At 40.7% G+C, this 27,273-nt stretch overlaps 2 protein-coding genes across 2 annotated transcripts in view; one reads left to right on the plus strand and one right to left on the minus strand.

Moving 5' to 3' along the window:
* The window catches only part of trmt1 (tRNA methyltransferase 1), a 116,606-nt gene extending 115,969 nt beyond the window's left edge, over window positions 1–637 (plus strand). The window contains exon 15 of the mRNA XM_079553386.1: window positions 477–637. Within this exon, the coding sequence (XP_079409512.1) occupies window positions 477–551 (75 nt within the window). The 3' untranslated portion in view covers window positions 552–637. The remainder of the gene's footprint in view (window positions 1–476) is intronic.
* A 4,832-nt stretch (window positions 638–5,469) lies between these two features.
* Window positions 5,470–21,271, minus strand: stx10 (syntaxin 10). The gene is made up of 9 exons (XM_079553491.1): window positions 21,174–21,271; window positions 15,528–15,603; window positions 14,931–15,024; window positions 13,725–13,819; window positions 12,182–12,244; window positions 11,988–12,083; window positions 8,093–8,199; window positions 7,061–7,155; window positions 5,470–5,608 (listed from the first exon to the last, which is right to left on the minus strand). Exons 1-9 carry the CDS (start codon window positions 21,206–21,208, stop codon window positions 5,532–5,534), a joined length of 738 nt encoding a protein of 245 aa, XP_079409617.1. The 5' UTR covers window positions 21,209–21,271; the 3' UTR covers window positions 5,470–5,531.
* Window positions 21,272–27,273: the final 6,002 nt, after the last annotated feature.

A 27,273-nucleotide genomic window follows, 5' to 3' on the forward strand; every position in this document is an offset into this window, starting at 1 on the left:
GAAGCATCGTAAAGACTCAGAGCATCCTTTGCATTCAGAGTTTCGATGCTTCCGTCTGGGCGTCGGTTTTTGATGCCGATGAGCCAAACAAACTGTTTAAGAAAAGCTTTGTTCCCGCTGCCCTTTCCTTCATGAACAAGTCGGGATCAAATCACCCCTGACACGGGTTTTTATCTTTGGTACAAAAACAACTGAAGTTTAAGCCACTTGACAGTAACAAAGGCACTTCCTGTTAGTATCTGGAGACTTGCAAGCTTTATATTTTATATGTGTGATGTTTTATCTGTGTATAATGTGTTTTAATGTGTCGACTAGTTCTCAGAATTGCAAAACGAATTTACCCACGGGTACAAATAAATTAACCTAACCTAACCTTTAGAAAAACTCTGCGTTTCGCTCTCTAACTCCTGCGCCATGTGAACCCTTTAAACCTGTGATTCTGGATGAAAATGTGATGTTTTGTTGCTTTCTTGCAGGGCTCGTGTCAGTACGGAGACAAATGCTGTTACTCCCACGACCCGGAGCTGCTGAACCAGAACAAACCGGAGTGAACCCGCTTTTGTTCATTCAAATTCTGCTTTTACAGATATGTGTTTATTTTAAGAAGGGGGAGACATGGACTAAGTGAGACGCCTCCTGTTGGCTGTATATAGTTTCATTTTTTATTTGCTGATTGTTCAGTCCAATAAAGTCCTGATGGCGACTTTAGATGTTTCCCTGGATTTTATTAAAGGGATGATTTGTAAAAGGTTTTGAACTCATTTAAACATAGGGCAGCTCGATTATTGAAAAAGTAATAATCCCGATTATTTTTGTCATAATTGAAATCACGATTATTCAAACGATTATTTGTTGCCTTTAAAAAAATCCATCAAAAAAAGTGACAAAAATCCATGAAAAAAAGGGGAAAAAAACAATAAAAAAAAGACAAAAATCCAGCAAAAAAATGACAAAAATCCATCAAAAAAATGACAAAAATCCAGCAAAAAAATGACAAAAATCCAGCAAAAAAATGACAAAAATCCATAAAAAAGTGACAAAAATCCAGCAAAAAAAGACAAAAATCCAGCAAAAAAAAGACAAAAATCCAGCAAAAAAAAGACAAAAATCCAGCAAAAAAAAGACAAAAATCCAGCAAAAAAAAAGACAAAAATCCAGCAAAAAAATGACAAAAATCCAGCAAAAAAAATGACAAAAATCCATCAAAAACAGACAAAAATCCAGCAAAAAAAAATGACAAAAATCCAGCAAAAAAATGACAAAAATCCAGCAAAAAAATGACAAAAATCCAGCAAAAAAGTGACAAAAATCCAGCAAAAAAATGACAAAAATCCATGAAAAAAATGACAAAAATCCATGAAAAAAATGACAAAAATCCAGCAAAAAAATGACAAAAATCCAGCAAAAAAATGACAAAAATCCATAAAAAAATGACAAAAATCCATAAAAAAAATGACAAAAATCCATCAAAAAAATGACAAAAATCCAGCAAAAAAATGACAAAAATCCAGCAAAAAAATGACAAAAATCCATAAAAAAGTGACAAAAATCCAGCAAAAAAGTGACAAAAATCCAGCAAAAAAAATGACAAAAATCCATCAAAAAAATGACAAAAATCCAGCAAAAAAATGACAAAAATCCAGCAAAAAAATGACAAAAATCCAGCAAAAAAATGACAAAAATCCATAAAAAAGTGACAAAAATCCAGCAAAAAAGTGACAAAAATCCAGCAAAAAAAATGACAAAAATCCAGCAAAAAATGACAAAAATCCAGCAAAAAAATGACAAAAATCCAGCAAAAAAATGACAAAAATCCATAAAAAAGTGACAAAAATCCAGCAAAAAAGTGACAAAAATCCAGCAAAAAAATGACAAAAATCCAAAAATTAAAAATTGGGAAAAAAAAATTGAAAAATAAATAAATTGGAAAACAAAAATTATAATCGATTTATTGCGATTATGCTAATTTTGTAATCGTTTACTATTGTAATTGAAATCGTAATCGAATTTCGATTAATTGCACAGCCCTATTGAAACATCATTTAAATTCTCTGTGAAAGGGACAATCCTGCCCTGTATGTATTGTTGACTAATGTGAGATTTAGTTTACATAAAACTTACATTTATGCTAAATTATATTGTCGTGGGTTTTCTTGACAATTCTCCAATCAAACGTAAAATGATCCTTTTTTCTGGAATCAACTCTTGACACGAGTAACATCATCTCTGAACCTTCCACAGTCACAGCCCATGTTCCCAATGAGGACCAGAAACCAGAGCCGCCCCTGTTTAACTTTAGCTCTTTTCACGGTAATGGGATTTTAACCGGCTCTGGAGCAACGACAAGGATCTTTTTAAACATCTGATCACACAGATCAACTTTCTTTAGTAAAACTTTTGGCATTAATTATCAAATTATGTTTTTAAATACACAAGGAAGGCCTGTTTCAAATGTAAAAACAAATTAAGTTTTCCTGGATAAACATATTATTTGGTGTAAAACAGTTTCGGGCCGTTTCTCTGCTGTTATTTCAGCAGGAGATTCAGATTAAATCATTTTTTGTTGTATTTATGGAACTCTCAACAAAAACACACAAACTTTGTCTTTTCGATCGAAGCAGATACAAAGTAATAGTTCAGTAGTTTGTAAATGACTTAATACACAATAAACAAATACATTCATGTGATAATGTTTTATTTTATCACTTTGCGTCGACACAAAAGCACTTGAACACAACGCTCTCGTAGTTTCCACTTCACAACTGGAACATCTTTCCCAGGGCACTCGAAGGCAGCACCTTTTACTGTCAAAGCCCCAATTCCTCTTGTGGACACAAGGTGTCGCCAAAGTGGACGGTTTAGAGGCAGAGAAAATCTGATCTATCTAAAACATATTTTAACTTGTCTTAACTAAAACATAACTTATCTAAAACATATCTTAACTTATTTTAACTTATAATCATTTTACTGAATCCCTTAACAGAGCTTATTTTCTCCCGTTTGGCTTTACCCCAATCCAAAAGCCAAAATATCAACAAAACTGAGACGAAAACAAGGATGAAAATGTGACAAAAAGTGACAAAAAAGTTGCAAAAAATTCACAAAATCGCTTGATTTGATGTGTTTTAGAGGAAGGAAGGTGTGAATGAACCAATTTATCTCTGATGTTCCCACCGCTTTTATAAACCACCAGGGGGCGCTCATTAAAAGTATCACTTTATGCACCATATCTTTAGCCACAAAGCATAACTGCCTAAGTCATTTTGTTTTGTTAAAATGGCAATAAGAGAAAAACAATGTGTTTCCCATAAAACGTCTTTTTACATGTTTTTCAAAATCAAAACAAAAATGAGTTTGAGATTATGCTACAGTATGTGGCTAACGATATGTAAATCCAATCCTGTTGTTCTGTCAATTGTTGTCGTCTATATTTTACCTCTTATTAATTTTAATGTTCTTCTTCTGCCCCTAAAGCCTTATAGTTCAAAGTTTAGATCTTATTTTTATCTAAACTCTGTGTTTTATAATTCTTATGTTTAAAGTTGCACGTCTCACCAAGAAACATTCCTAGTTTGTGAACCTGTTTAAAAGCAATGGCAACACAAAACGACTCTACTATTGTAGCCACAGCTGCCCTGGGGTCGACTGACAGAAGCGACACGGCACACACGACATTCATACAGGCCTATTGTACATGTTTTTAGTGGTAGGGGAAACTGGAGAAAACCCACACAGACCACCTTGCTGAGAGGAGGTCGAATGAATGAATGAGTGAATAAATGATGCAGAAACCCTGATCATCATGTGTAAGATCCTGCACGATGCGACAGATTTAAAAGTCAGATTTGCAGAACGTTCAAACATCAATAAAAGCGACACAAACGTATAAAAAGAAGGCATTTTAATACATCTTCCCCCACACGATATTAAAGCATTTGGATCCACAGCGTTGTTCTCAAAGTGGCAAACGTACAGTCATTCCATCACAGATCCTGAAAAGTCACTCTGATCTTACACCGTGTTGCATTTCTGACAATCCTTTGGCAAAACACAAGAGTTCACTGAAAAAACTCGTCACAAAGACCAACGGCAGAAGCTTTTTACACGATTATCAGCGCTGAGAAGTCAGTGTTGTACAGGAGCGGCCACTAGAGGACGCTCTAACATTAGGAATAACTCTCCAGCTTCTCCAAAAAACACAAAACAAAAACAAAGCGATTCTAGACTAAAGTTTTGCTGAAACTTAAAATGACGTCGGACATTGTGGATGAAGCAGAGTCTATGTTACAGCAGCCATGGTTTCAGTTCATCGAGGCACGATTCACGACCACTTTACAAAAATGTACAGGATTTAAGGCAACGCTGAAAAGCCCCGCCCCCTCTGGGTCAAACAATGTGGGGATGTTTCTCATTCAGGGGATTTATAAACAAAATACAATGGGTTTGTGTCGAATCTGGTGAAATCAGATTTAAATCCAGCCCATCTCAGTGAAGTCAAAAATATATGAACTTCTTACTTTTCCTCCACTACATTCGAAAGATAAATACAAGACTTTCCACTCACTGCTATTGAAAAAATCATCACAATTACTGTTGTCATAATTGAAATCACGATTATTTGTTGCCTTTAAAAAAAAAGTCTTTACTTTATTTATATATTTATTAATAAAAAAATAAATAAAATGATGCTGTAGTTTATCTGAACTGTTTATGTGACATTAACAAACCGCTCAGCCTGTGCTTCTGTGGTGCGACTTAGAGTCCGGAAAACACGGCACTTTCAAAACAAAATCAGAACTGAGGGAAAATAAACTTAATGTACCATTTAAAAGCAGGACTTTATTACCGGCCTAATGTTTCTGGTTCTAGACGACAAATATTCTAACTATATTGTTCAAGTATCGGTATTGAAAACCCGTAACGAAGTAGATTTACTCCAGTCCTGCACTTTTGAGGGCGTGCACTTGACTTCAGTTAAAGTTAAGGAGTTCTTAATCCTCTACACTTGAGAATGAACCTATTGTACATGTTTTCAGTGGTAGGGGAAACCGGAGAACATGCAAACTCCACACAGACAGGCCCCGTCCAGGTGGGACTCGAACCCGGGACCTTCGAGCACTAACCGCTGAGCCGCACACTCCGGAGCAGCAGGTGGCGCTGTGTAGCCGTACTGTCAATGTAATTATCTCACAACAAAGAGGAAAGCCTGTCCCCGTGGAGGGCGTGTGGAGGGTTTTCCGTAGCACTTAAACCGATTTGTACTTTTTACTTTGAATACTTTAAGTCTGGTATTGCAGTAATATTTGACCAGTTCTCTGAGTGTGAAGTGATTCTCTTAAAAAACGACAAATACCTAAAATAATCGATGCAGTAAAAGTAAAAGTAACTGCGTCGGGGTTTCCGGCTCTCGACTCCAGGGGCGGCGTTCAAAATGGCCGCTCTTCGTCCTTCCTCCTCCGAAAGTCCCCGGGCGGAGTGTCCAATCAGGAGTGTTTTCTGACCCGGGAGAGGGCGGGGCTTAGCGAGAGGGCTCAAAGGGCGAAGAAGAGGATGAGGACGACGACCATGATGGCGACGAGAACTCCGATGGCGCACCACTGTCTCCGGCCTGAAACCACACATTCATTTACAGCAGTTTGTCACTAATAAAGGGCAGGGAAATAAAAAAAACACTTTACAAACTTTCCACCCTCATTTTTTCCAACCATATTTTCCCGCTTTATTTTCCCAAATTTTTGCCACAAATTTCCACATTTTCTCATTTCTTTTTCAACTTTCCCCCTACCTTTTATCTATATTTTTTGTACCAATTTTGCCTATTTTTCTCTCATATTTTTCCACTTTTTTCTGACATTTTCCCACTTTTTCTTCACTCTCTTTTCCACCGTTCTTTCCCCATTTTTGTCCTAAATTTCTCCATTTTCACACTTTTTTCCTTCCTGTTTTTTCCCCTTTCATTTCCAATTTTTTTTTTTTGACCATGTTTTCCCCCATTTTCTCAAATTTCCCCTCCAACTTTTACAGTATGTATATTTTTCAACTTTCATCTGACATTTTTTCCCTTTTTTATCCCAAATTTTCCTCCATTTTCCCCACTTTCCCTTCATTTCTTTCTCCATATTTGGACACAGGTGGACACCGAAAAATTGGGAAAAAAGTAGAAAATTTATGAAACATTTTGGGGGGAAAAAAGGTCTAAAATGAAGACGTGTTTTTTCCGCCCTTTTGTCGTTAAAGGAAGTTTCTTGGTTGTTTCATCAACAAACATGACACAAGAAATCAAATGGAAGAAAAAGGATTAACATTATTTATCTGATTTATGTTTCTAGATGCCAAATATTTTAACATAGGTATCGAAAAAAAAAAAATCGTTCATGTATCCGTATGAAAAAAGTATTGTTTAAAGGGACTACACGAGTTTAAAAATGTTATAATTTAATATTTTTCCTTGTGTTGTTGCTGTGTTGTGTCACCTTTTTATGTTTTTTTTTTTTTTTTCAAATTTGTGTGACTTTTTTGTTGAGTTTTTGTCACTTTTTTGTTGATTTTTTGTCACTTTTTTGTTGAGTTTTTGTCACTTTTTGCTGATTTTTTGTCACTTTTTTGTTGAGTTTTTGTCACTTTTTGCTGATTTTTTGTCACTTTTTTGTTGATTTTTTGTCACTTTTTTGTTGTTTTTTTGTCACTTTTTTGTTGATTTTTTTGTCAAATATTTGTTGAGTTTTTGTCACTTTTTTGTTGATTTTTTGTCAAATATTTGTTGAGTTTTTGTCACTTTTTTATTGATTTTTTGTCAAATATTTGTTGAGTTTTTGTCATTGTTTTGTTGCGTTTACATCCTTGTTGTGGCTGTTTTGGTGTTTTTTCCCAAGAAGCTTTTTGATTGGGGTAAAGCCAAACTGGAGAAAATGTGCTCGGTTCAGGTGGGAGTTAAGAGCTTAACATAGACGGTGCAGTTACATGTATGACCTGAGGTGGCAGTAGTGAGTCTAAACTTGCATCTGGCCCCTGTAAGTCCTGGTATAGAATAGTACTTTATGGAACCAGCTCGATCACTCACTGCTCGTCATGTGAGACACTTTCTCCAACTTCTTCAGCACCGAGTCCATCCGAGACGACGTCTGGTCCATCTCGTCTCCGAAGTCCTCCAGCATCCTGAGCGACAAACCAGAGAAAACAGACACGTCAACAGATTCTGACCACGAGAGAGTGTGTATTACACTGAAATAACGAGGATTTACAACCTCAGAGCGGAAATATCAACAACCACTCAATAAGAACTCAATTTACACTTTTTCATCAATATTTTTTAGTTTCTAGTTTGAACAATACACATTATGGATGATTAAAACAATAGAATCCATCATCAACTGTATTGTTTTCATGTTAAAGCAGCTTAATTTTAGTCGCCCCTTATGGTAGGGCTGTGCAATTAATCGAAATTCGATTACGATTTCGATTACAACAGTAAACGATTACAAAATTAGCAGAGTTTTTACAGATTACTCAGAAATACGTGAATGTGCCAAGGCAACACTTCAGCCATGTTTTTAATGAGGGAGTGACAGAATAACAGGATGGAAAGCTTGAAAAAGTCCATTTTGTATAACACCCCCCCTTTAACACATTTTAAAAAGGCAACAAAAATAGCCACAGTCGCAAACTTGGGCTTAACAATGTTTTGTGGGCCATTGAAGGGATAGGTGGGCCTTAGTTTGTCCACCCATTATAGTATCTAGACAATTTTGCTCATGTTTTATTGTAACTTTGTTTCCTGAGGCCACTTGTCATGAACTGAAACTGAGATAAGACGACTTAGATGTAAAACTCTTTAGAAAATGTGACAGACTTTCTCACTCGTGGGGCAGAATCATCATCGTCATAGATCATATAAAAGTGATCTGTGGACTGGATGACATGAACACACAGTATGTCTCTCCTGCCCATTGGCTGTTGTAATAAATATAATACTAATAATAAACCGATCCGCTGTTTGTAGAACTTGAACCTGGGCTCTCTGCCTGACTTACAGCTGTTTGAACACGTTCCCCTCACAGGTCATGTTTATGTAACGGTCTCACGCTTCACTCACACGGCCTGGTCGTCCAGCTCGTCGCCGATGCGCCCCGACATGTCTTTGAGGACCCGGATACTCCCAGAGACCAGCTCCAGCTGCTCGTCCTGATCCTGGATGATCAACTGGAGCACACGGGACGTCCGGGAGGCCATGAGGGAACAGAGAGAGTGTGGAGATCAGATACTGTTACTGTGGTGCCTCTGTGATGCTCCGGGGAAGGTTTCAGTTCAGGTTTTTATGGAAGGTTTTCTGACTGGAATGTATACGTTACCATGGAGACGGGCACATCAGCAGTGAAAACCTGAAAACCCTAAAGGCAAAGGCGCCGCGGCAGCCGCTCGGTCACTGTGAAGTCAGACACACACATGCACCTTTAACCTCCCTTTAACCTCCCTTTAACCTCCCTTTAACCTCTAAACCCCCACCGGCACCGAGGACTTTTCCTCCAGCGTCCCAACGTCCAAAACACAGTTAAAAAGTAAAAAAGTAGAGCTACAAAGAGCTTCAAGAAACGAATAACACAATAAAAAAGCGTTAAAAAAAAAAGCAAGAGAATTAAAATGATGAAAAACGCAAAAAAAAACATACAAAAACAAGAAAAAAAATCTCATGGACAAAAATAGACAAAAAAAACAGACAAAAACCAGTGTTAATTTTGACAACATATTTTATTTTAGTTTTAGTCTTTTCACTAAAACTAAAAGTGGACTTTGCATTGATAATATTGATTATAAGTAAGGGATAATGTATAGAACGCGAACCGGACCCCGATGTTTTTCCCTGAAGCTGCTTATTTTCCCGATAATGACCAGCGTTCTAAACATTATCCGCTTATTATTCGGCCATTTGCAACTGAACACACAACATAACCTTCGTACACTTTTATGAAGGTCCAAAGGTTTATTTAATGACTTCCGCGACAAATAGTTCCCAAAAGTTTGCACGTTTTGCTAGGCTAGAAGCAGCACGGCTAACAGCTAGCCTAGCTGCTTAGCTGAAGGCGCAGTTGGAGGAGGTGGTGAATCTCTGGGTAAAGTTGAAAGTCAGACTCACGATTCCCCGACTTCTCTCTCAGTGACGGGACAGATAGTGTCGCTGCTACGTACGTGCGGAGTGATATGAAAGCACCGACTCAGAGGAACTTTATCAGGAAATAATGACCGGGAGAACGTTGGGAAATCCCATTCAAATCAACGGAGCTTCTGCTTACGTTGTGAAGAGCCGTATAATAATGATATTTAATAGGGCTGCTCGATTATTGAAAAAATAATAATCACGATTATTTTTGTCATAATTGAAATCACGATTATTCAAACGATTATTTGTTGCCTTTAAAAAAATCCATCAAAAAAAGTGACAAAAAAACACACAAAAAATGACAAAAAAACATCAAAAAAATGACAAAAATCCATCAAAAAAGTGACAAAAAAACATCAAAAAGTGACAAAAAACATCAAAAAAGTGACAAAAATCCAGCAAAAAAATGACAAAAAAACATAAAAAAATGACAAAAATCCATCAAAAAAATGACAAAAATCCAGCAAAAAAATGACAAAAATCCATCAAAAAAGTGACAAAAATCCAGCAAAAAAAGACAAAAATCCAGCAAAAAAATGACAAAAATCCATCAAAAAAGTGACAAAAATCCCAAAATGTAAAATTAGAAAAAAAACGTGAAAAAATAAATAAATAAAAGGTTTGAAAAAAAAAAAAAAAAAACCCTTTGAAAAAAAAAATTATAATCGTTTTTTTGCGATTATGCTAATTTTGTAATCGTTTACTGTTGTAATCGAAATCGTAATCGAATTTCGATTAATTGCACAGCCCTAATATTTAATGTTGTTCCTCTGCTTCATGTTTCTGCTCCACATGAACAAAGCTCAGAGCTGATCCTTTAAACATGATCTGAGGCTCTTTCAGACGCTCAATACAAGTTTGGATGATTTTAGTCTCTCCTTTTCACTTTTATTTAGTCTGATTTTAGTCGACTCAAATATCTGGACATTTTAGTCACAGTTTTAGTCTCATGAGAAACTTTTACTTAAGTTTTAGTCCAATTTTAGTCACAAAAATATCACTTTGACTAAAATTAAGACTAAATATTTTAGTCGACGACTTTAACGCTGACAAAAAGAGACGGAAACACGACAAAAAGGCATAAAAAATGAACAAAAACATCACGATCATGTTTTGTAGGTCGTTCAAATGAGGCGTTACTCTGGCCAGTCCGGAAGCTTTTAGATTTGGGTGAAGCTGAATTGGAGAAAATGTGCTCGGCCAGAACTGCACAGAATCTGAAAATCCGTTTTTTTCTGTATCAGGTGGATTTTCTTGAGACGGAAAAAAAAAAAGCATCAAAAGCGCAAAAAAAAAAGACAAATCAAGCGACAAAAGAGCATAAAAAGTGAAAAGAAGCAACATTAATGAGTGAGAACGCAGCAACAACAAGAGGAAACATCTTAGATCAGCTTTGCAGGTCTTAGGCCAGGTTAACGCCTCATTTGAAAGCTGTGAGCTCCAGCCCAGAAGCTTTTAGATTTGGGAGAACTGGAGGAAATGCGCTCGGTTAAAGGGATGTTTCAGGATGTTTGACATAGGGCCTCATTTCCTAGTTATCCATTCATGCAGTTCTTATATTTGAAGAGTTTCGTGATGCTAGGCTAGTGCTAGGCTAGTGCAAGGCTAGCGCATGTCTATGGTATCAGCTAGCCTGCATTAAACACAGTGTGACCCGCTCCACAGAGCACCTGAGGCAAATCACTGATAACACCAGACTAACCATATACATGTCTGTGTCCATAGAGTCATGTCTGGAATATAACTGACCTGCATCACATGAACGAGCGCATTTTGAGCAGTGTTAATTTCGTCGACTAAAATATTTAGTCTTAATTTGAGTCAAAGTGATATTTTTGTGACTAAAATTGGACTAAAACTAAATGAAAAGTTTCTCATGAGACTAAAACTGTGACTAAAATGTCCAGATATTTGAGTCGACTAAAATCAGACTAAATAAAGATGAAAAGGAGAGACTAAAATCATCCAAACTTGTATTGAGCGTCTGAAAGAGCCTCAGATCATGTTTAAAGGATCAGCTCTGAGCTTTGTTCATGTGGAGCAGAAACATGAAGCAGAGGAACAACATTAAACATGATTAGAATCAATATTATCAATGCAAAGTCCACTCAATTAGACTTAAATTTAGTCGACTAGAACTAGACTAAAATTGAAAAGATTTTTTTGACTAAATCTCGACTAAAACTAAATAAAAAGATGTTGTCAAAATCAACACTGATTCTGAGGGACTATTTTCTAGCAGATCACTCCGCCGCCGCGTAGCTTATACAACCACGAAGCTGATGCTGCTCAAATATAAGTTATTTTAAATGATTCTATGGACACAGACATGTATATGGTTAGTCTGGTGTTATCAGTGACTCAGGTGCTCCGTGGAGCGGGTCACACTGTTCTTAATGCAGGCTAGCTGATACCATAGACATGCACTAGCCTTGCATTAGCCTAGCGCCACGAAACTCTTCAAATATAAGAACTGCATGAATTACAAAAGAAATATCTCCATAAATCAGCAACACTCTGGATAACGAGGAAATGAGGCCCTGTGTCAAACATCCTGAAACATCCCTTTAAGATTCTAAGCTCTTCTTTCTGAACTTTCTAAACATTGTCCCAAACTTTGTCCTCACATTTTTTCCATATTTGTCCACGTTTTCCCTAATCGTTTCTACATTTCCCCACATGTCTGTTCCCCACTCTTGTCCCGCCCCCTCCTCTTTCACCCCGTGCCTTCCTGGACATGACCTCGGTCAGGAGGCCACGTTTGGCCCCCGGGCCGCAGTCCGCCCCGGCCTCCTGCTCTGTGTGTGTGTGAGTTCTGGACGGGTCTCTGCACCTGCTGCTGCTCCTGCTGCTCCTGGAGGTATCTGGAGTTGGCTGAGACCAGGTGAGCCTCCAGTCCCGTGGATCTTTCCCCGGACGAGATCAGAGCCTGCAGGGATTCAAGGGTCAGCATCACAGACGGTTCGAAACACCTGTGAGTGTGTGTGGAGCAGTGAGGAACAGTGTGTGTGGAGCAGTGTGGAGGACCTGTCTGTTCTTCTTCTCAGCCTGAGCCACCGCAGACGGACTCGACAGCTGCTCCTTCATCTCCTGCAAACACACAAAGAACATGAACACGTCCACACTGTGCTCTGTCCTGCTGAGGCCCTGGAGGATCCAACAGTTTCCTCTTCCAGGGAGAAACTCTGATCTGTCTCAGAGCTGAACGATTAATCCATATCAAAACAACATCTCAATTTAATCACTGCAAAAACCAAACCGCAAAAGGCTGAGGTTTTGTTTTGTTTTAGGAGCGACTCCGAGAGGACAGAGGTTCATTATTTTTGGACATAATATTTTGAATACTGTTTTAATGCAGGCTAGCTGATACTATAGACATGCACTAGCCTTGCATTAGCCTAGCATTAGCCTAGCACCACAAAACTAGGAGAACTGCATGAATTACAAAAGAAACATCTCCTTAAATCAGCAACACTCTGGATAACTGGGAAATGAGGCCCTAAGTCAAACATCCTGAAACATCCCTTTAAGCCTTTAGTTTGTCATCGGTCTGTAAAGAATTGACCTTGATTGATTGATTGATTCCCAAATCCTCCGGTGACACAGGCCCTTATCCTCAGCTGCAGCCTGAAACCTCCAGCTTTGGTTCACAATCACCAGTGAAAACGAGGCCAGAGCCACATCTTTAACACACTGCAAAAGTGGATTCTAAGCAAGTAAAAAATGTCTTACTTTAAGAAATAAGTTCTTATTTTTTCCCTAAAAAGTAATAATGTCTCACTGAGCAAAGTTTTCTTGAGAAAAAAAATCTTGTTTTAGGAAATAAAATCCAGCCATTTCTTGTTCAGATAAATTTACTAAAAACATGATCATTTTTCTTGTAACAAGAAAGAAAAACTTTTTTTCTTATTTTAAGACAAACTCAGATCAACAACTCTTAATGTAAGAACTGCTTCTCACAGAGAGATAAAACATTCCATTCTTTAAAGTGGGCGGCTCGGTGGCTCAGCGGTTAGAGCCTCAGCTTCACAGCTCGAAGGTCCTGGGTTCGATTCCCACCAGGACGGGGCCTTTCTGTGTGGAGCATGTTCTCCCCGTGTCTACCACTAAAAACATGTACAATAGGTGAATCCTCCAGCAGGTGATTCTGACCATCAGCCTGGCTCCACATCATGGAGACGGGTCTCCGGGAAATACTTTCCTTAAATATTAGTGTTTATTTAGAACATTTTACTTAAATCAAGCAACATTTAAGTAAAATATCCACAATTTTTCACTAAATAAGAAAGTTTTCCTTAAATTATTCCATTTTCTGAGGACATTTTGCTTAATTCTAGTTATTTGCTTAAATTTAGTGTTTCTTTCTTGTTTTATGATGAGAAAAATATTCTAGAAATAAGAATTCTTAGCAAGAAAAAAATGCTGATCCCATTGGCAGAATGTCTTATTTTAAGATTTTTTTCCCTTGTTTTTAGTAGGGCACTTTTTGCAGTGCACATGTTAATGCCACACAGAGCGACTGAACTCCATTATCGGAGTCTTTGAACAGGAGCCGCTTCATGTCTCGTACCTGCACAGACTCCCTGGTTCGCTCCACAAAGTCCCGTCGCTCCTGGAGCTCATTGTCCCCGAGCCTGAACTTCCCCGGGTTCGACTCCACGATACCTGCGTCTGTCAAGGCTCCAACTTCCTCACATCGAGTTTTATTATCATTTATTTCACCTGTTATGTCATCTGGCAGAGAAATCCTGATCTCCTGCACAGGGATCCTTCCTGGAACTGTGGGGTCAGTGCGTTTGCTCTGAAAATCAGAATTAACTGGTTTACGCCGCGTGGAGGAAAACACAACGAGCTTCACAAAGAAACTCTGTGTCAGTTTTAAAAATAGAGCGAGTCATGTGAAGATCCGGAGGCAGACTTCAAACCAGAGCGAGGTCCTTTTTATGTCAAATTAAAGCAGAACTAAGTAACTCTTGCCCCTAGAGGCCATAAGTGCAACTGCAGGTGTCGTAGCAAGTTACCATTTGTTAAAGAGGGGGTGTTCTGCTTTAAAGAGGGCGTGTTCTGCTTTAAAGAGGGGGTGTTCTGCTTTAAAGAGGGCGTGTTCTGCTTTAAAGAGGGGGTGTTCTGCTTTAAAGAGGGGGTGTTCTGCTTTTGTCAGTCCCACAGCACCAGTCTATATCTCACTACAATGATGACAAACCTTCTGCTGGTCTGTAAATGCAGTAAATTAGAATAACTGCCTTGTATAAAATGTCTCTCTCAAAATGGCTGTAGTGAATGTCTTGAAATTGGCCTCTGTCTCTTTAAGAACCTCTGAGCCTTTAGACACGCCCCCTCCACACGCTGTCTGTGGCATCAGTGGGGAGGGGGTTCTGCTGAGGAGCAGTGGTTGGTTACTCGGCTGGTGACCAAAGCTCGGAGGCGTCTCCAGGAGGTGGGGGCGTTCCTAGGAGGACTCAGGCAAACCTATCCCTAAAATGGCCGCCATCAGAGTTCTGTCAGAGACCCGGCCTCTGTTAGAGACCCGGCCGCTAATGGAACACAGGTCAGTATTAGAGAACTTACGGTCTTCTTATTATTGTGTCTTCCACATAAGTGAGTGCCGTCATGACAAGACACATTTCACAACAGAATTCAGAGGCTGCCAAAGTAAAATCACAGAAACTGTACAATCGGTCATAACAGAACGACAGGGATCGGGATGGGCCAGATGAAGTGTTGTAAAGGCACTTGTGGATGGGATGTGTTGTAAAGTGGTTGTTGTAAAGGATACTGATGGTCTCGCTGAGGTCCTCCAGGTCCCAGTCTATGGCTCGGAGACAGTTCCTCAGCTCGTTGGTGCTCCAGTCCAGCTCGTCCCTGCTCACCTGAAACACAGCGGTTCAAAGGTTTAATGTGAGAGATCCTGAACTCAGAGGCACTGAAGCCAAAACTAAACTGATCACATCACACAGGTGTAGAGGCTTTGTTCTGTCTTTAATAGAAACAGAACAAAGGCCATAACATGAGACATAAACAAACCTACATATAAGACGATTGCACATTACAGAAGAATTTACATCAGGTTTAGTTTTACTATTGACCTGAAAAACGTGTTATTGCATTTTTATTTATTTTTTCATTGGGTTTCCTATTTCCATGTATTGGATCAGAGATAATGCCATATTCTCGTGGGGTTAAAACAATAGAAAACGTTTGAAGGAGTTTGGGAAAAGTCCTAAAGTCAGATGAGGTGTCAGAATGTTGTAAATGTGTTGAGAAAGGGTTTGTTCGTTGCTTTCCCGCTGACGTGTGGTTTGTGTAACTACAGGGTTACACAAACGCCCCGAGCATGTATGAATAAAACATGTGTGAAGCGTCTCGGAGTCACCTGTGTGCCGTCCTGCAGCAGCTCCTCCCAGCGCTCGAACAGCCCATGGGCCCGGGACAGCGCCTTCGTCACCTCCCTACAACACACAGTTTACTTACGTCAAGATACAACACATGCAGGTGATACGAATAACAGACCATATTCTATCAGGGGGATAGAAAAGAGCGGGAGAATTGTGTTTGCACATTTCAAAGATCTTGAATTACAGCTTTAGGCCCAAACCCAATAAATGAGAGAATGTTTTGTGAGTTAATAATATACTGTTTAACCTCTTTACCCCCGCCTGAACCGAGAGGATCGTTTTCCTCACGTCATCAGATCTTTTTTTCATCATTTTTTTTGTTGGGTTTTCAACTCATTTTTGTAACTTTTATGTCATTTTTTTGTCATTTTTTATCACATTTTTTTGTCTATTCTTTTGTCACATTTTTGTCATTTTTTTGGTAAAAAAAATGACACATTTTGTCACATTTTTGTCATTTTTTGTCACATTTTTTGTCACATTTTTGTCACATTTTTGTCACATTTTTTGTCATTTTTTGTCAAATTTTTGTCATTTTTTCGTCAATTTCTTGTGACATTTTTGCCACTTTTTCATCAATTTTTCGTCACTTTTTTGTCACATTTCCATCATTGTTTTCGTCTCAGTTTTGTTGCTTTTTTCCAGAAGCTTTTGGATTGGGGTAAAGCCAAACTGGAGAACATGTGCTGGGTTCAGGTGGGAGTTAAGGGGTTAAACATGTGTAAATGACTCGGCTGCTGATCCACAAACACTCACATTACTCCCAAAGTATCATGATTTGTCATTAGAACGAATATAAAGTTCCCAAAACTTATAAACCAAAACTAAATCAGTGCAAATGGCAGAGGCATTTTAACCTCTTAACCCCCACCTGAACCAAGCACATTTTCTCCAGTTTGGCTTGACCCAAATGTAAAAGCTTCTGGACTGGAGCTGACAGCCTGTAGGCCAGTGTGACGTCTCATTTGAAAGCTAAGACCTACAACACTGATCTAAGCTCTGTCACATTTTGGTCACATTGTTTGGCTTCATCACAGTTACACAAAGAAGCTTAACGTGTCCAAAACTGAACAAAAAAGAGAGGAAATTGTGACAAAAATGCAACAAAAAAAGCCACAAAAACAAATTAAACTTGACAACAACAAAAATAGGAAGAAGCTTGATCAGTTTTGTAGGTCTCAGCTTTCAAATGAGGCTGTGGCTGTGAGCTCCAGTCAAGAAGCTTTTAGGTTTGAGTAAAGTCAAACCAGAGAAAAAGAGCTTGGTTTAACCTCTTAACTCCCACCTGAACGGATCCCATTTTCTCCAGTTTGGCTTTACCCGAATCGAAAAGCTTCTTGGGAAAAAAACAACAAAACAGCCACAAAAAATGAGAAGAAAACAAGGATCTAAAACGCAACAAAAATGTGACAAAAATTGAAAAAAAATAAAAAATAAATTTCAAATGAGGTGCTAACCCTATATAATAACAAAAGAATGCAGAATGCATTTGGTTTAGGCGGGTGGTAAGAGGTTTGGCTTCACACAGGGGTGAAAACGGAACAAAAATGTGACAAAAAGCAGAAAAAAAATGATGAAAAAGGAACAAAACGTACCAGAAAAGCAACAATAATACAACATAACAGTGACGAAAATGTGACGAAACCACAACGAAGAAGCAACAAACATGTGACAAACACGCAGCAACAATCAGTTTTGTAGGCCTTAGCTTTCAAATGAAGCTGTGTGAAACTGTTGCTCATCAGTCCAGAAGCTTTTAGATTTGGGTAATTCCAAACTAGAGAAAATGCACTGGGTTAAGGCCCGTTTGTTTAGAGGAACAGGCCACAGTTCTTCCACACTGAGACATGTTCTTACCTGAGCTTAGACGAGTTGATGTGTACCTGTCTGGTCTTTACTCGTGCCCTCAGTCACGCAAAATGACCTAAGATGTTGTCAGCATTTGGCCTCTCCACGGACGGGTACACATGAACTCGTCTAAGCTCAGGTAAGAACATGTCTCAGCGTGGAAACACTGTGGCCTGTTCCTTTAACTCCTGCTTTAACCGAGCACATTTTCTTCAGCTTTACCCAAATCTAAAGCTTTTTGACTGGAGCATACAGTCTTTTCTCACGTTTTTGCTGCGCTTTCATTCTTGTTTTGGACTCATTTTTTGCTGCTATTTTGACTCTTTTTTAAAGAAGCTTTTAGAACGTGAGAAAAGTCCAAAACTCATGTGTTTATTGTTTTTCTACAGCTGATTATCAGCTGTATTGAGACACGTGGTTTCTGATACGATACACAGATCACATCAAAGGCACAGTGCCATATATATAAGTATATTTAGTCCCAGCCCGACAATGTATCGCACTAAAAACACAGAGAAAATACTAATGTTAACCTGTTTTGTCACTTTCTCAACTGGATTTTTGTCATTTTTTCAACTGGATTTTTGTCTTTTTTTGCTGGATTTTTGTCACTTTTTTGCTGGATTTTTGTCATTTTTTTTGCTGGATTTTTGTCATTTTTTTGCTGGATTTTTGTCTTTTTTTGCTGAATTTTTGTCTTTTTTTTTGCTGGATTTTTGTCTTTTTTTTGCTGGATTTTTGTCTTTTTTTTTGCTGGATTTTTGTCTTTTTTTTGCTGAATTTTTGTCTTTTTTTGCTGCCCTTTTGTCACCTTTTTGTTGAGTTTTTGTCACTTTTGTCGCTTTTTTGGCACTTTTTAGTTGTGTTTACATCCTCATTTTCCTTTTTTATCGCTGTTTTGAAGAAGCTTTTAGATTTGGAGAATTTGGACAACAGGAGAGCGAACATGTTCAGGTGGGAGTTAAACCTCACACTAGACAAACAAAAGGTGAAGAGGAAACACTGCGACACAGAAACAGTACAAACTCTGCTCACAGGAAGTTAATGTTTGAGACTCTCAGAGAGACATTAACACAAAACATTAACTGAGAACATCGGATCGGTCTCTCAACCTTTACAAAGTAGTGTTTCATCACAGAATCTGTTCACCATTTTATTCTCAAAAGTCAACTTCTAAACCCTCACTGCATCAGGATAATTGTCTTCAGTCTTGTGTAGAAACGAGGAGGTGGACGCTGTGGAGAAGGAGGTGGACACTGTGGAGGAGGAGGTGGACCTGAAGAGGGTCTTGTTGTCGTTTGCTGTGATCTTTCAAACTCTCCACATGTTTTGTCGCTCCTGCTAATGCTCGTGTGGAAGATATAAACCTTAGAGCCGACACCGACACCATTCAGCTGCTCAGCTCCACCATCATTAGTTTTGTTCACTCTGTCCACTCACACAACTGAAAACAGCCTAATTAAACCAAACTCCGATGTTTAAATAAAATATAACATTATGTTTCAACCCCTTAACTCCCGCCTGAACCGAGCACATGTTCTCCAGTTTGGTTTTACCCCAATCCAAAAGCTTCTGGAAAAAAGCTGTGGAAATAGCGACAAAACTGAGACGAAAACAATGATGGAAATGTGACAAAAATGATGAAAAAATGATGAAAAAGTGGAAAAAATGTCACAAGAAATTGCCAAAAAAATTGATGAAAAAAAATGACTAAAATGTGACAAAAATGTGATAAAAATGTGACAAAAAAGTGACGAAAAATTGATGGAAAAGTGGAAAAAATGTCACAAGAAATTGACAAAAAAATTCAAAATAAAAGAGAAAAAATGTGACAAAAATGATGAAAAAATGACCCAAAAAATTACCAAAAAGTTACAAATATGAGCTGAATCAATGTTTACTGAAATGTTGATGAAAGAATCAAAGGAAGGGGCGGGACTAAAGACAGATGCTGATTTTGAACTAGAAACTGCTGTAACTTTCTTCATGCTGAACATATACACATGTCAGTGCATATTGTAGAGCAGGGGAGGCAGGTTTTCTTTATTGTAAACAGACCGAGGGCCGAAGGCGCTGATTATTATGATTATTATGATTATTCGCCCAAAGTGAAGCACAATACTGGAACAACGACCATCTTAAATGAGATAAATGGCTTAAAAATGCTTGAATTCATCAAATTCTATGTTGAATTTGAGTCGATTTGAAACAATCCAAGATACAAATGTTTTAGCGCCGACGGAACGAGAATAAAACCCGTTTGAAATCAGGCAAATCATTGTTTTTCACTTGAAATGACACAAAATGATCTGAATGAAGAGAATAACGACTCCGACTCTCATCGAAGACCAGACCAAATCTACTCAAACCAAAGATTTAATCTGTTAATTCAAGTAGATTTATGTCATTTCTTCCTTAAACCGATTATTCTTTTCCCAGTGCACTTCCTTCAAACCACATCGGGTGCATTGACAGTATTTCTACCTTTTTTCTAGGGCTGCTCGATTATTGAAAAAATAATAATCACGATTATTTTTGTCATAATTGAAATCACGATTATTCAAACGATTATTTGTTGCCTTTAAAAAAATCCATCAAAAAAAAAGACAAAAATCCATCAAAAAAAGACAAAAATCCATCAAAAAAAGTGACAAAAATCCATAAAAAAAAAGACAAAAATCCATAAAAAAAAGACAAAAATCCATCAAAAAAAAGACAAAAATTCATCAAAAAAAAAGTGACAAAAATCCATCAAAAAAAGACAAAAATCCATCAAAAAAAGACAAAAATCCATCAAAAAAAGACAAAAATCCATCAAAAAAAAAGACAAAAATTCATCAAAAAAGTGACAAAAATCCATCAAAAAAGTGACAAAAATCCATCAAAAAAAGACAAAAATCCAGCAAAAAAAATTGACAAAAAATCCAAAAATTAAAAATTAGAAAAATAAATATGAAAAAAAAAATATATATATTATATTCGATTTTTTGCGATTATGCTAATTTTGTAATCGTTTACTGTTGTAATCGAAATCGTAATCGAATTTTGATTAATTGCACAGCCCTACTTTTTTCTCCCATTTAACTCTAATAATGTTAGAAGTTCTCTCTGATTTGTGTAATAATGTTTCTCAAAATCATCCTGAGGGCCAGAGGTTCTGCGCTGAGGGGCCGGATTTGTTATTGTTGGGGGGTTTCTGCATCTTTCCACTTAAACTATTTACTTTCCATTGAGTTTGAACATCCACATACCTACTGTAGATCATTGTTTACCCTTTTTTTCAATGAAATTATTTATGATAAAGACCTGAATAAGCTGAACTGTGCCATGACATGCTGCACTGTGTAAATAAATGATCTGGGCCGCATTAAAGGTGAATGTCCCAAAGCTGCAGCAGGTCAGTAAACAAACAGCACCTGTTTTCTACCCAACAAACTTCACTTTATTCAAACAGAGCTGCTCAGATTAAGGTCATGCGGAAACAACACCGTCGCAAACCGCAGGACAACAGATGAAACTGCAGCAAAGTGTGAGGAAAAGTCCGCTGTTGGTGATTAAACCCTCAGTGATTGATGTAAACACAGCTGACACGAGCGCCCTGAGCACAGCTAGCTCCAGGCTAACAGCTAATGCTAACTCTCAGCCAAACCGCGCAGAAACGAGACGCTCTGAGGGAAACACACCGCGACATCCGGAGAAACGCCCGACACGGAGCAGGAGCTCTGTCTGCGCGGAGTGAGAGCGTGATTTACGGGGTTCATTTGGTCCAAACTCACCCTTTCACCACGAAAAACGGGTCCTCCACCGACATGCTGCTGACTTCCGCCTCCACGGTGTGCGCATGCGCGGCGTGAGGACGCAGCGCTCACGTCACACACACCTGGAAAAACACTAATAAATAATAAATAACACAAATGCATAAATGAATCCGTGAATACGATTAATATAAGAAATAAATGATGCCGTTCATGTGGAAAAGAAAAGAAAATACAGAAAAACTAATATTCCAAAGAACAAGAAGCTCAAGACGAACTACATCTATTTTATTGTTGTTGTTTAATGACAAATAAAGCACATTAACCTTAAAATATCAAAAGGAACTTAAGTAAAAGTACAGATACTTCATTATAATTATAATAAAAAGTAGAAATAAAAAGTACTGTGTGATAAAATGACTCTAAGAAGAACATTTAGTTCTGAGTACTATAGTTCTGAGTACTATAGTTCTGAGTACTATAGTTCTGAGTACTATAGTTCTGAGTACTATAGTTCTGAGTACTATAGTTCTGAGTACTATAGTTCTGAGTACTATAGTTCTGAGTACTATAGTTCTGAGTACTATAGTTCTGAGTACTATAGTTCTGAGTACTATAGTTCTGAGAACTATAGTTCTGAGTACTATAGTTCTGAGTACTACAGTACCATCTCGTTCCAGGTCAGGTCTGAGGAGCCGCTCAGAGCAAACACACGTTTGGTAAATGGTCTCAACTTATAAAGCGCTTTTCCACCTACATTAGGCACTCAAAGCGCTTTACAGCAAGAATCCACTCACCCATTCATGCTCTCATTCATACACCAGTGTAGCAGACACTGTTTATGCTCATTTTCAACAACAGAAATCTAATCAATAAATGTACTTTTCATTCTTATTTAGTGAAATGTTACGCGGCGCGACTTTAACTGTTTAAACCAGCTAAACAGTCCTGTATAAGAACATATTACAAATGGACAGTTTGTGAGGCATTTGCTTTTTAAAGGTTAACAAAACTCTAGCTCTTCAGCTAAACCCAAACACCGAGAGCCCCCCCTGCAGCTCGGAGGAGGCGTCACAGGAGGAGCTACAGGAAACTAGGGACAAATGAGGAGATGTGAAAGACTGTTGTGGAGCAGAGGGAGCTGCTCAGGAGGAGGAGCTGACCAGTGCAGGACACCACGCTCTGAAACAGGGACAAACCCAGGAGGCGCTGCACCGTTTCAGAGGAGACTGAGGGCAGATTTCCTCCTGATGCTTCAGTTTCTCTGACCTCCAAGGTCACACAGGTCAGTTGTGACCGGTGGACTTGTGCGTTGTGTAGTTTATGCAGTTTGTGACGTGTTAAGAAGCCACGAGACACAGCGGTAACTTTTGGAGGCGTCTCCGTTTACTCTGGCGAAAATATATACAAAAATACAATCAGCATGTGCCGCTAACAAGATCCAGCCCAGACTAAAGGAGAGAAGACAATGGACGATATTAGCATCTCCCCGCGTTACTTACAACGGACTCTTAAAACATAGGATCACAATAGATGACTGACCTCTTCCCAATATCAGATTTGCAAAGGGAAGAGGCAGGGGTCAAGGGTCAAACCCCGAATATATACGAGGGGCATCTCAAAAGTCAACGAAGAAGAAACAAAAACATAGAAGAAGTGGCTGGAGGACCAAGTCTGCACAGAGTATCAGACGCCAGGTATGGACAAAATTCAAGTAACCAAAAGGACACACAGCGGCTCAGGACTAACACCTGAACAGTATTTCGCTACAGAGTTTGTTTCGAAGAGATGATTTGTTTCTAAGTTGTTTCTCAGCTTGCCTGAAACGCTGCTGACGTCTTCTAGATTTCTTCTTATTTCACTTGAAATGAGTAAATACATCAAATATAAAATGTCCACTTTTCACACCAACAGAGCTGTGGAGTTGCCGATCTATTAATAAATTATAAAACAATCCTAAAATGAGAGAAGATCATTTATTGATCTCACATTCGGCACTTAAGATCATTCAGATCATTCAGGGCAAACAGTTCTGATGTACAATGAGGATAATAATAAAAATAAAAACAAACTAAACATGAGAACAGACTATAAAGAGTAGAATATCGTCAATAAGGGAATAAGTGACGCTGCAAAAATAATCGTGATCCAGCAGAAGAGAAAGTCGCATCCTAAATAATCAATTACTCAAGTAAAAGTAGAAAATAAAAAGTTCTTCGTGGACTCACTACGTACTACGAGTACAGAGTAAATGTATGATCTGTGTCATTTATTTATCAGAACAATTGTAGCTTCTTTAAGCTAACTTCTGTAGTGCTGGAGTGTGAGGGAACACACAGATAAAGATCATCCTGTAAATGAGACGTCATTCTGAAGATCAGATACAAGAAAAGGGCATTTAAATGACTGAAGCTTATTCAGGTCTATTTACGGTGGAAAGTTTCACTCGTGTAAGAGTTCTAAGAGGAGAAAGATGTGCTCGAGTAAATGTTCAATAACCCAGGATCTCAGTCTCCAGTTTTTATAATGGACTCGCTCAATGAAGCCACTATTCAAATCCCACAACAAAATCCATTCCTTTTCAAAAGCCCAGTCACTGAAAACAGATCCTTTCGCCCCGTGTCCGTTTCCACATGTGTCTCTGTAAAGGCCCGAGGCCGGAGACTGAATCGATTCTGTCTCTGATCCTCCACGGACTCAGACCATTAAAAACTCAATACTGCGTCACTAAACGCTCTCAGGCTGATGCACAGGCTGATGCTCCTGCTGCTCCTGATGCTCCTGATGCTCCTGCTGCTCCTGATGCTCCTGATGCTCCTGATGCTCCTGATGCTCCTGATGCTCCTGATGCTCCTGATGCTCCTGATGCTCCTGATGCTCCTGCTGCTCCTGCTGCTCCTGCTGCTCCTGCTGCTCCTGCTGCTCCTGCTGCTCCTGATGCTCCTGCTGCTCCTGCTGCTCCTGCTGCTCCTGCTGCTCCTGCTGCTCCTGCTGCTCCTGATGCTCCTGCTGCTTCTGCTGCTCCTGCTGCTCCTGCTGCTCCTGATGCTCCTGCTGCTCCTGATGCTCCTGCTGCTTCTGCTGCTCCTGCTGCTCCTGCTGCTCCTGATGCTCCTGCTGCTCCTGCTGCTCCTGCTGCTCCTGCTGCTCCTGCTGCTCCTGCTGCTCCTGATGCTCCTGCTGCTCCTGCTGCTCCCGCTGCTCCCGCTGCTCCCGATGCTCCCGCTGCTCCTGATGCTCCTGATGCTCCTGATGCTCCTGCTCCTGCTGCTCCTGATGCTCCTGCTGCTCCTGCTGCTCCTGATGCTCCTGCTGCTCCTGATGCTCCTGCTGCTCCTGCTGCTCCTGATGCTCCTGATGCTCCTGATGCTCCTGATGCTCCTGATGCTCCTGCTGCTCCTGATGCTCCTGATGCTCCTGCTGCTCCTGCTGCTCCTGATGCTCCTGATGCTCCTGATGCTCCTGCTGCTTCTGCTGCTCCTGATGCTCCTGATGCTCCTGATGCTCCTGATGCTCCTGCTGCTCCTGCTGCTCCTGCTGCTCCTGATGCTCCTGCTGCTCCTGATGCTCCTGCTGCTCCTGCTGCTCCTGATGCTCCTGATGCTCCTGATGCTCCTGATGCTCCTGATGCTCCTGCTGCTCCTGATGCTCCTGATGCTCCTGATGCTCCTGATGCTCCTGATGCTCCTGATGCTCCTGCTGCTCCTGCTGCTCCTGATGCTCCTGATGCTCCTGATGCTCCTGATGCTCCTGATGCTCCTGATGCTCCTGATGCTCCTGCTGCTCCTGATGCTCCTGATGCTCCTGATGCTCCTGATGCTCCTGCTGCTCCTGATGCTCCTGATGCTCCTGATGCTCCTGATGCTCCTGATGCTCCTGCTGCTCCTGCTGCTCCTGATGCTCCTGCTGCTCCTGATGCTCCTGATGCTCCTGATGCTCCTGATGCTCCTGATGCTCCTGCTGCTCCTGATGCTCCTGCTGCTCCTGCTGCTCCTGCTGCTCCTGATGCTCCTGATGCTCCTGCTGCTCCTGATGCTCCTGATGCTCCTGATGCTCCTGATGCTCCTGCTGCTCCTGATGCTCCTGATGCTCCTGCTGCTCCTGCTGCTCCTGATGCTCCTGATGCTCCTGCTGCTCCTGATGCTCCTGATGCTCCTGCTGCTCCTGATGCTCCTGATGCTCCTGCTGCTCCTGCTGCTCCTGATGCTCCTGATGCTCCTGCTGCTCCTGCTGCTCCTGATGCTCCTGATGCTCCTGATGCTCCTGCTGCTCCTGATGCTCCTGCTGCTCCTGATGCTCCTGCTGCTCCCGCTGCTCCTGCTTCCCCCTCGCTCCACTGAAACACTCAGAACAGGCCGATAACTGAGACTGTAGCAAACCTAATGTAGAGGCTTGAACTGGAGCGCAGTCCCGGGTCAGCAGAGTGAACAGGAGGGGCCTCAGCACACAGCCTTGGGGGACGCCCTGTGTTCAGTGCGATGGTTCTGGAGGAGTCGTTACAAAACGTACGGCCTGTGGTCTGACACATACTTCAAATTAGTTTTAGGCTTTGGACAAAAAATCTATTTAGTTTTAGCCAAAAAAGCAGCAAAAATGTGACAAAAAGTGGCAAAAACGTAAGGAAAAAGATGGGTTTAGAGTCTCCTCCCCCAGACGAGGCGCCGCTCTGGCCCACAGGCTGCGAACTCTCCAACTCTTCCAGACCTGGGCAAAGCTCACAACATGAAGGTCTCAGGTTCGTTCCCTGGATGTTCTCCCCGTGTGTGTGTAGGTCTCCTCCAGTTTCCCCACCACTAAAAACATGTACAATAGGCCCTGATGGTGGTGGTCCGTTGGCGATGTGACGTTCATGACCAGGAACTCCCCCCACTGCAAAAAGTAATGAACTAGATCAGTATAAACATCTCAGTTTGAGCACAATAATCCACACTTTAGTTGTTCTGACTGGTTAAGAAGTTGTTGGGCATTTGTCCTGGATTATTTCACTTGTTCTGAGGCAAGACACCAAAGAAGAAACAAACTATCCATCCATCCATTTTCTTCCGCTTTATCCGGGGCCGGGTCGCGGGGGCAGCGTCTCAGCAGAGATGCCCAAACTTCCCGGTCCACACACACCTCCTCCAGCTGTTCTGACCCCGAGGCCACACCTCCTCCAGCTGTTCTGACCTGGAGGCCACACCTCCTCCAGCTGTTCTGACCCCGAGGCCACACCTCCTCCAGCTGTTCTGACCCCGAGGCGACACCAGGCCAGCTCAGAGACATAGTCCCACCAGCGTGTCCTGGGTCCACGAGGCCTTGTCCCACTAGGACATGCCTGGAACACCTCCCGCGGGAGGCGACCAGGAGGCATCCGGAACAGATGCCCGAGCCACCTCAGCTGCTCCTTTCGACGTGAAGGAGCAGCGACTCTACTCCGAGCTCCTCCCGGGTAACTGAGCTCCTCACCCGATCTCGGAGGGTGCGCCCAGCCACCCTGCGAAGGAAACTCATTTCGGCCGCTTGTATTCGCGATCCTGTCCTTTCGGTCATTACCCAAATCTCATGACCATAGGTGAGGATCACATGACCATAGGTGAGGATCACATGACCATAGGTGAGGATCACATGACCATAGGTGAGGATCACATGACCATAGGTGAGGATCACATGACCATAGGTGAGGATCACATGACCATAGGTGAGGATCACATGACCATAGGTGAGGGCGGGAACGTAGATCGATCGGTAAATCGAGAGCTTTGCCCCGACTCAGCTCCCTCTTCACCACGACAGACCGATACAGCGACCGCATCACTGCTGACGCCGCACCGATCCGTCTGTCCATCTCACGCTCCATCCGTCCCTCACTGAGAACAAGACCTGAGATACTTGAACTCCTCCACTTGAGGTAAGGACTCCCCACCGACCTGAAGAGGGGAAGGAGAACCATGGCCTCAGATGTGGAGGTGCTGATCCCCATCCCGGCCGCTACACACTCGGCTGCAAACCAGGGCAGCTGAAGGTCCTGGTTTGTTGAAGCCATCAGAACAACATCGTCCGCAAACAGCAGAGATGAGACTCTGAGGCTCCCAAACCGGACACCCTCCGGCCCCTGGCTGCGCCGAGAAATTCTGTCCATAAA

This window comes from Gobius niger (assembly GCF_951799975.1).
Source record: "Gobius niger genome assembly, chromosome: 3".
NCBI classification, from domain to species: domain Eukaryota; kingdom Metazoa; phylum Chordata; class Actinopteri; order Gobiiformes; family Gobiidae; genus Gobius; species Gobius niger.

Excerpts from the sequence above, each read along its gene's own strand:
- stx10 (XM_079553491.1), bottom strand. The coding sequence starts at position 21,208 with ATGTCGGTGGAGGACCCGTTTTTCGTGGTGAAAGG. Across the intron at positions 8,200-11,987 it reads AGCAGCAGGAGCAGCAGCAG|TTGATCATCCAGGATCAGGA; the intron begins GTGCAGAGACCC and ends CGTGTGCTCCAG. Across the intron at positions 7,156-8,092 it reads GAGCTGGACGACCAGGCCGT|GATGCTGGAGGACTTCGGAG; the intron begins GTGAGTGAAGCG and ends TTTGTCGCTCAG.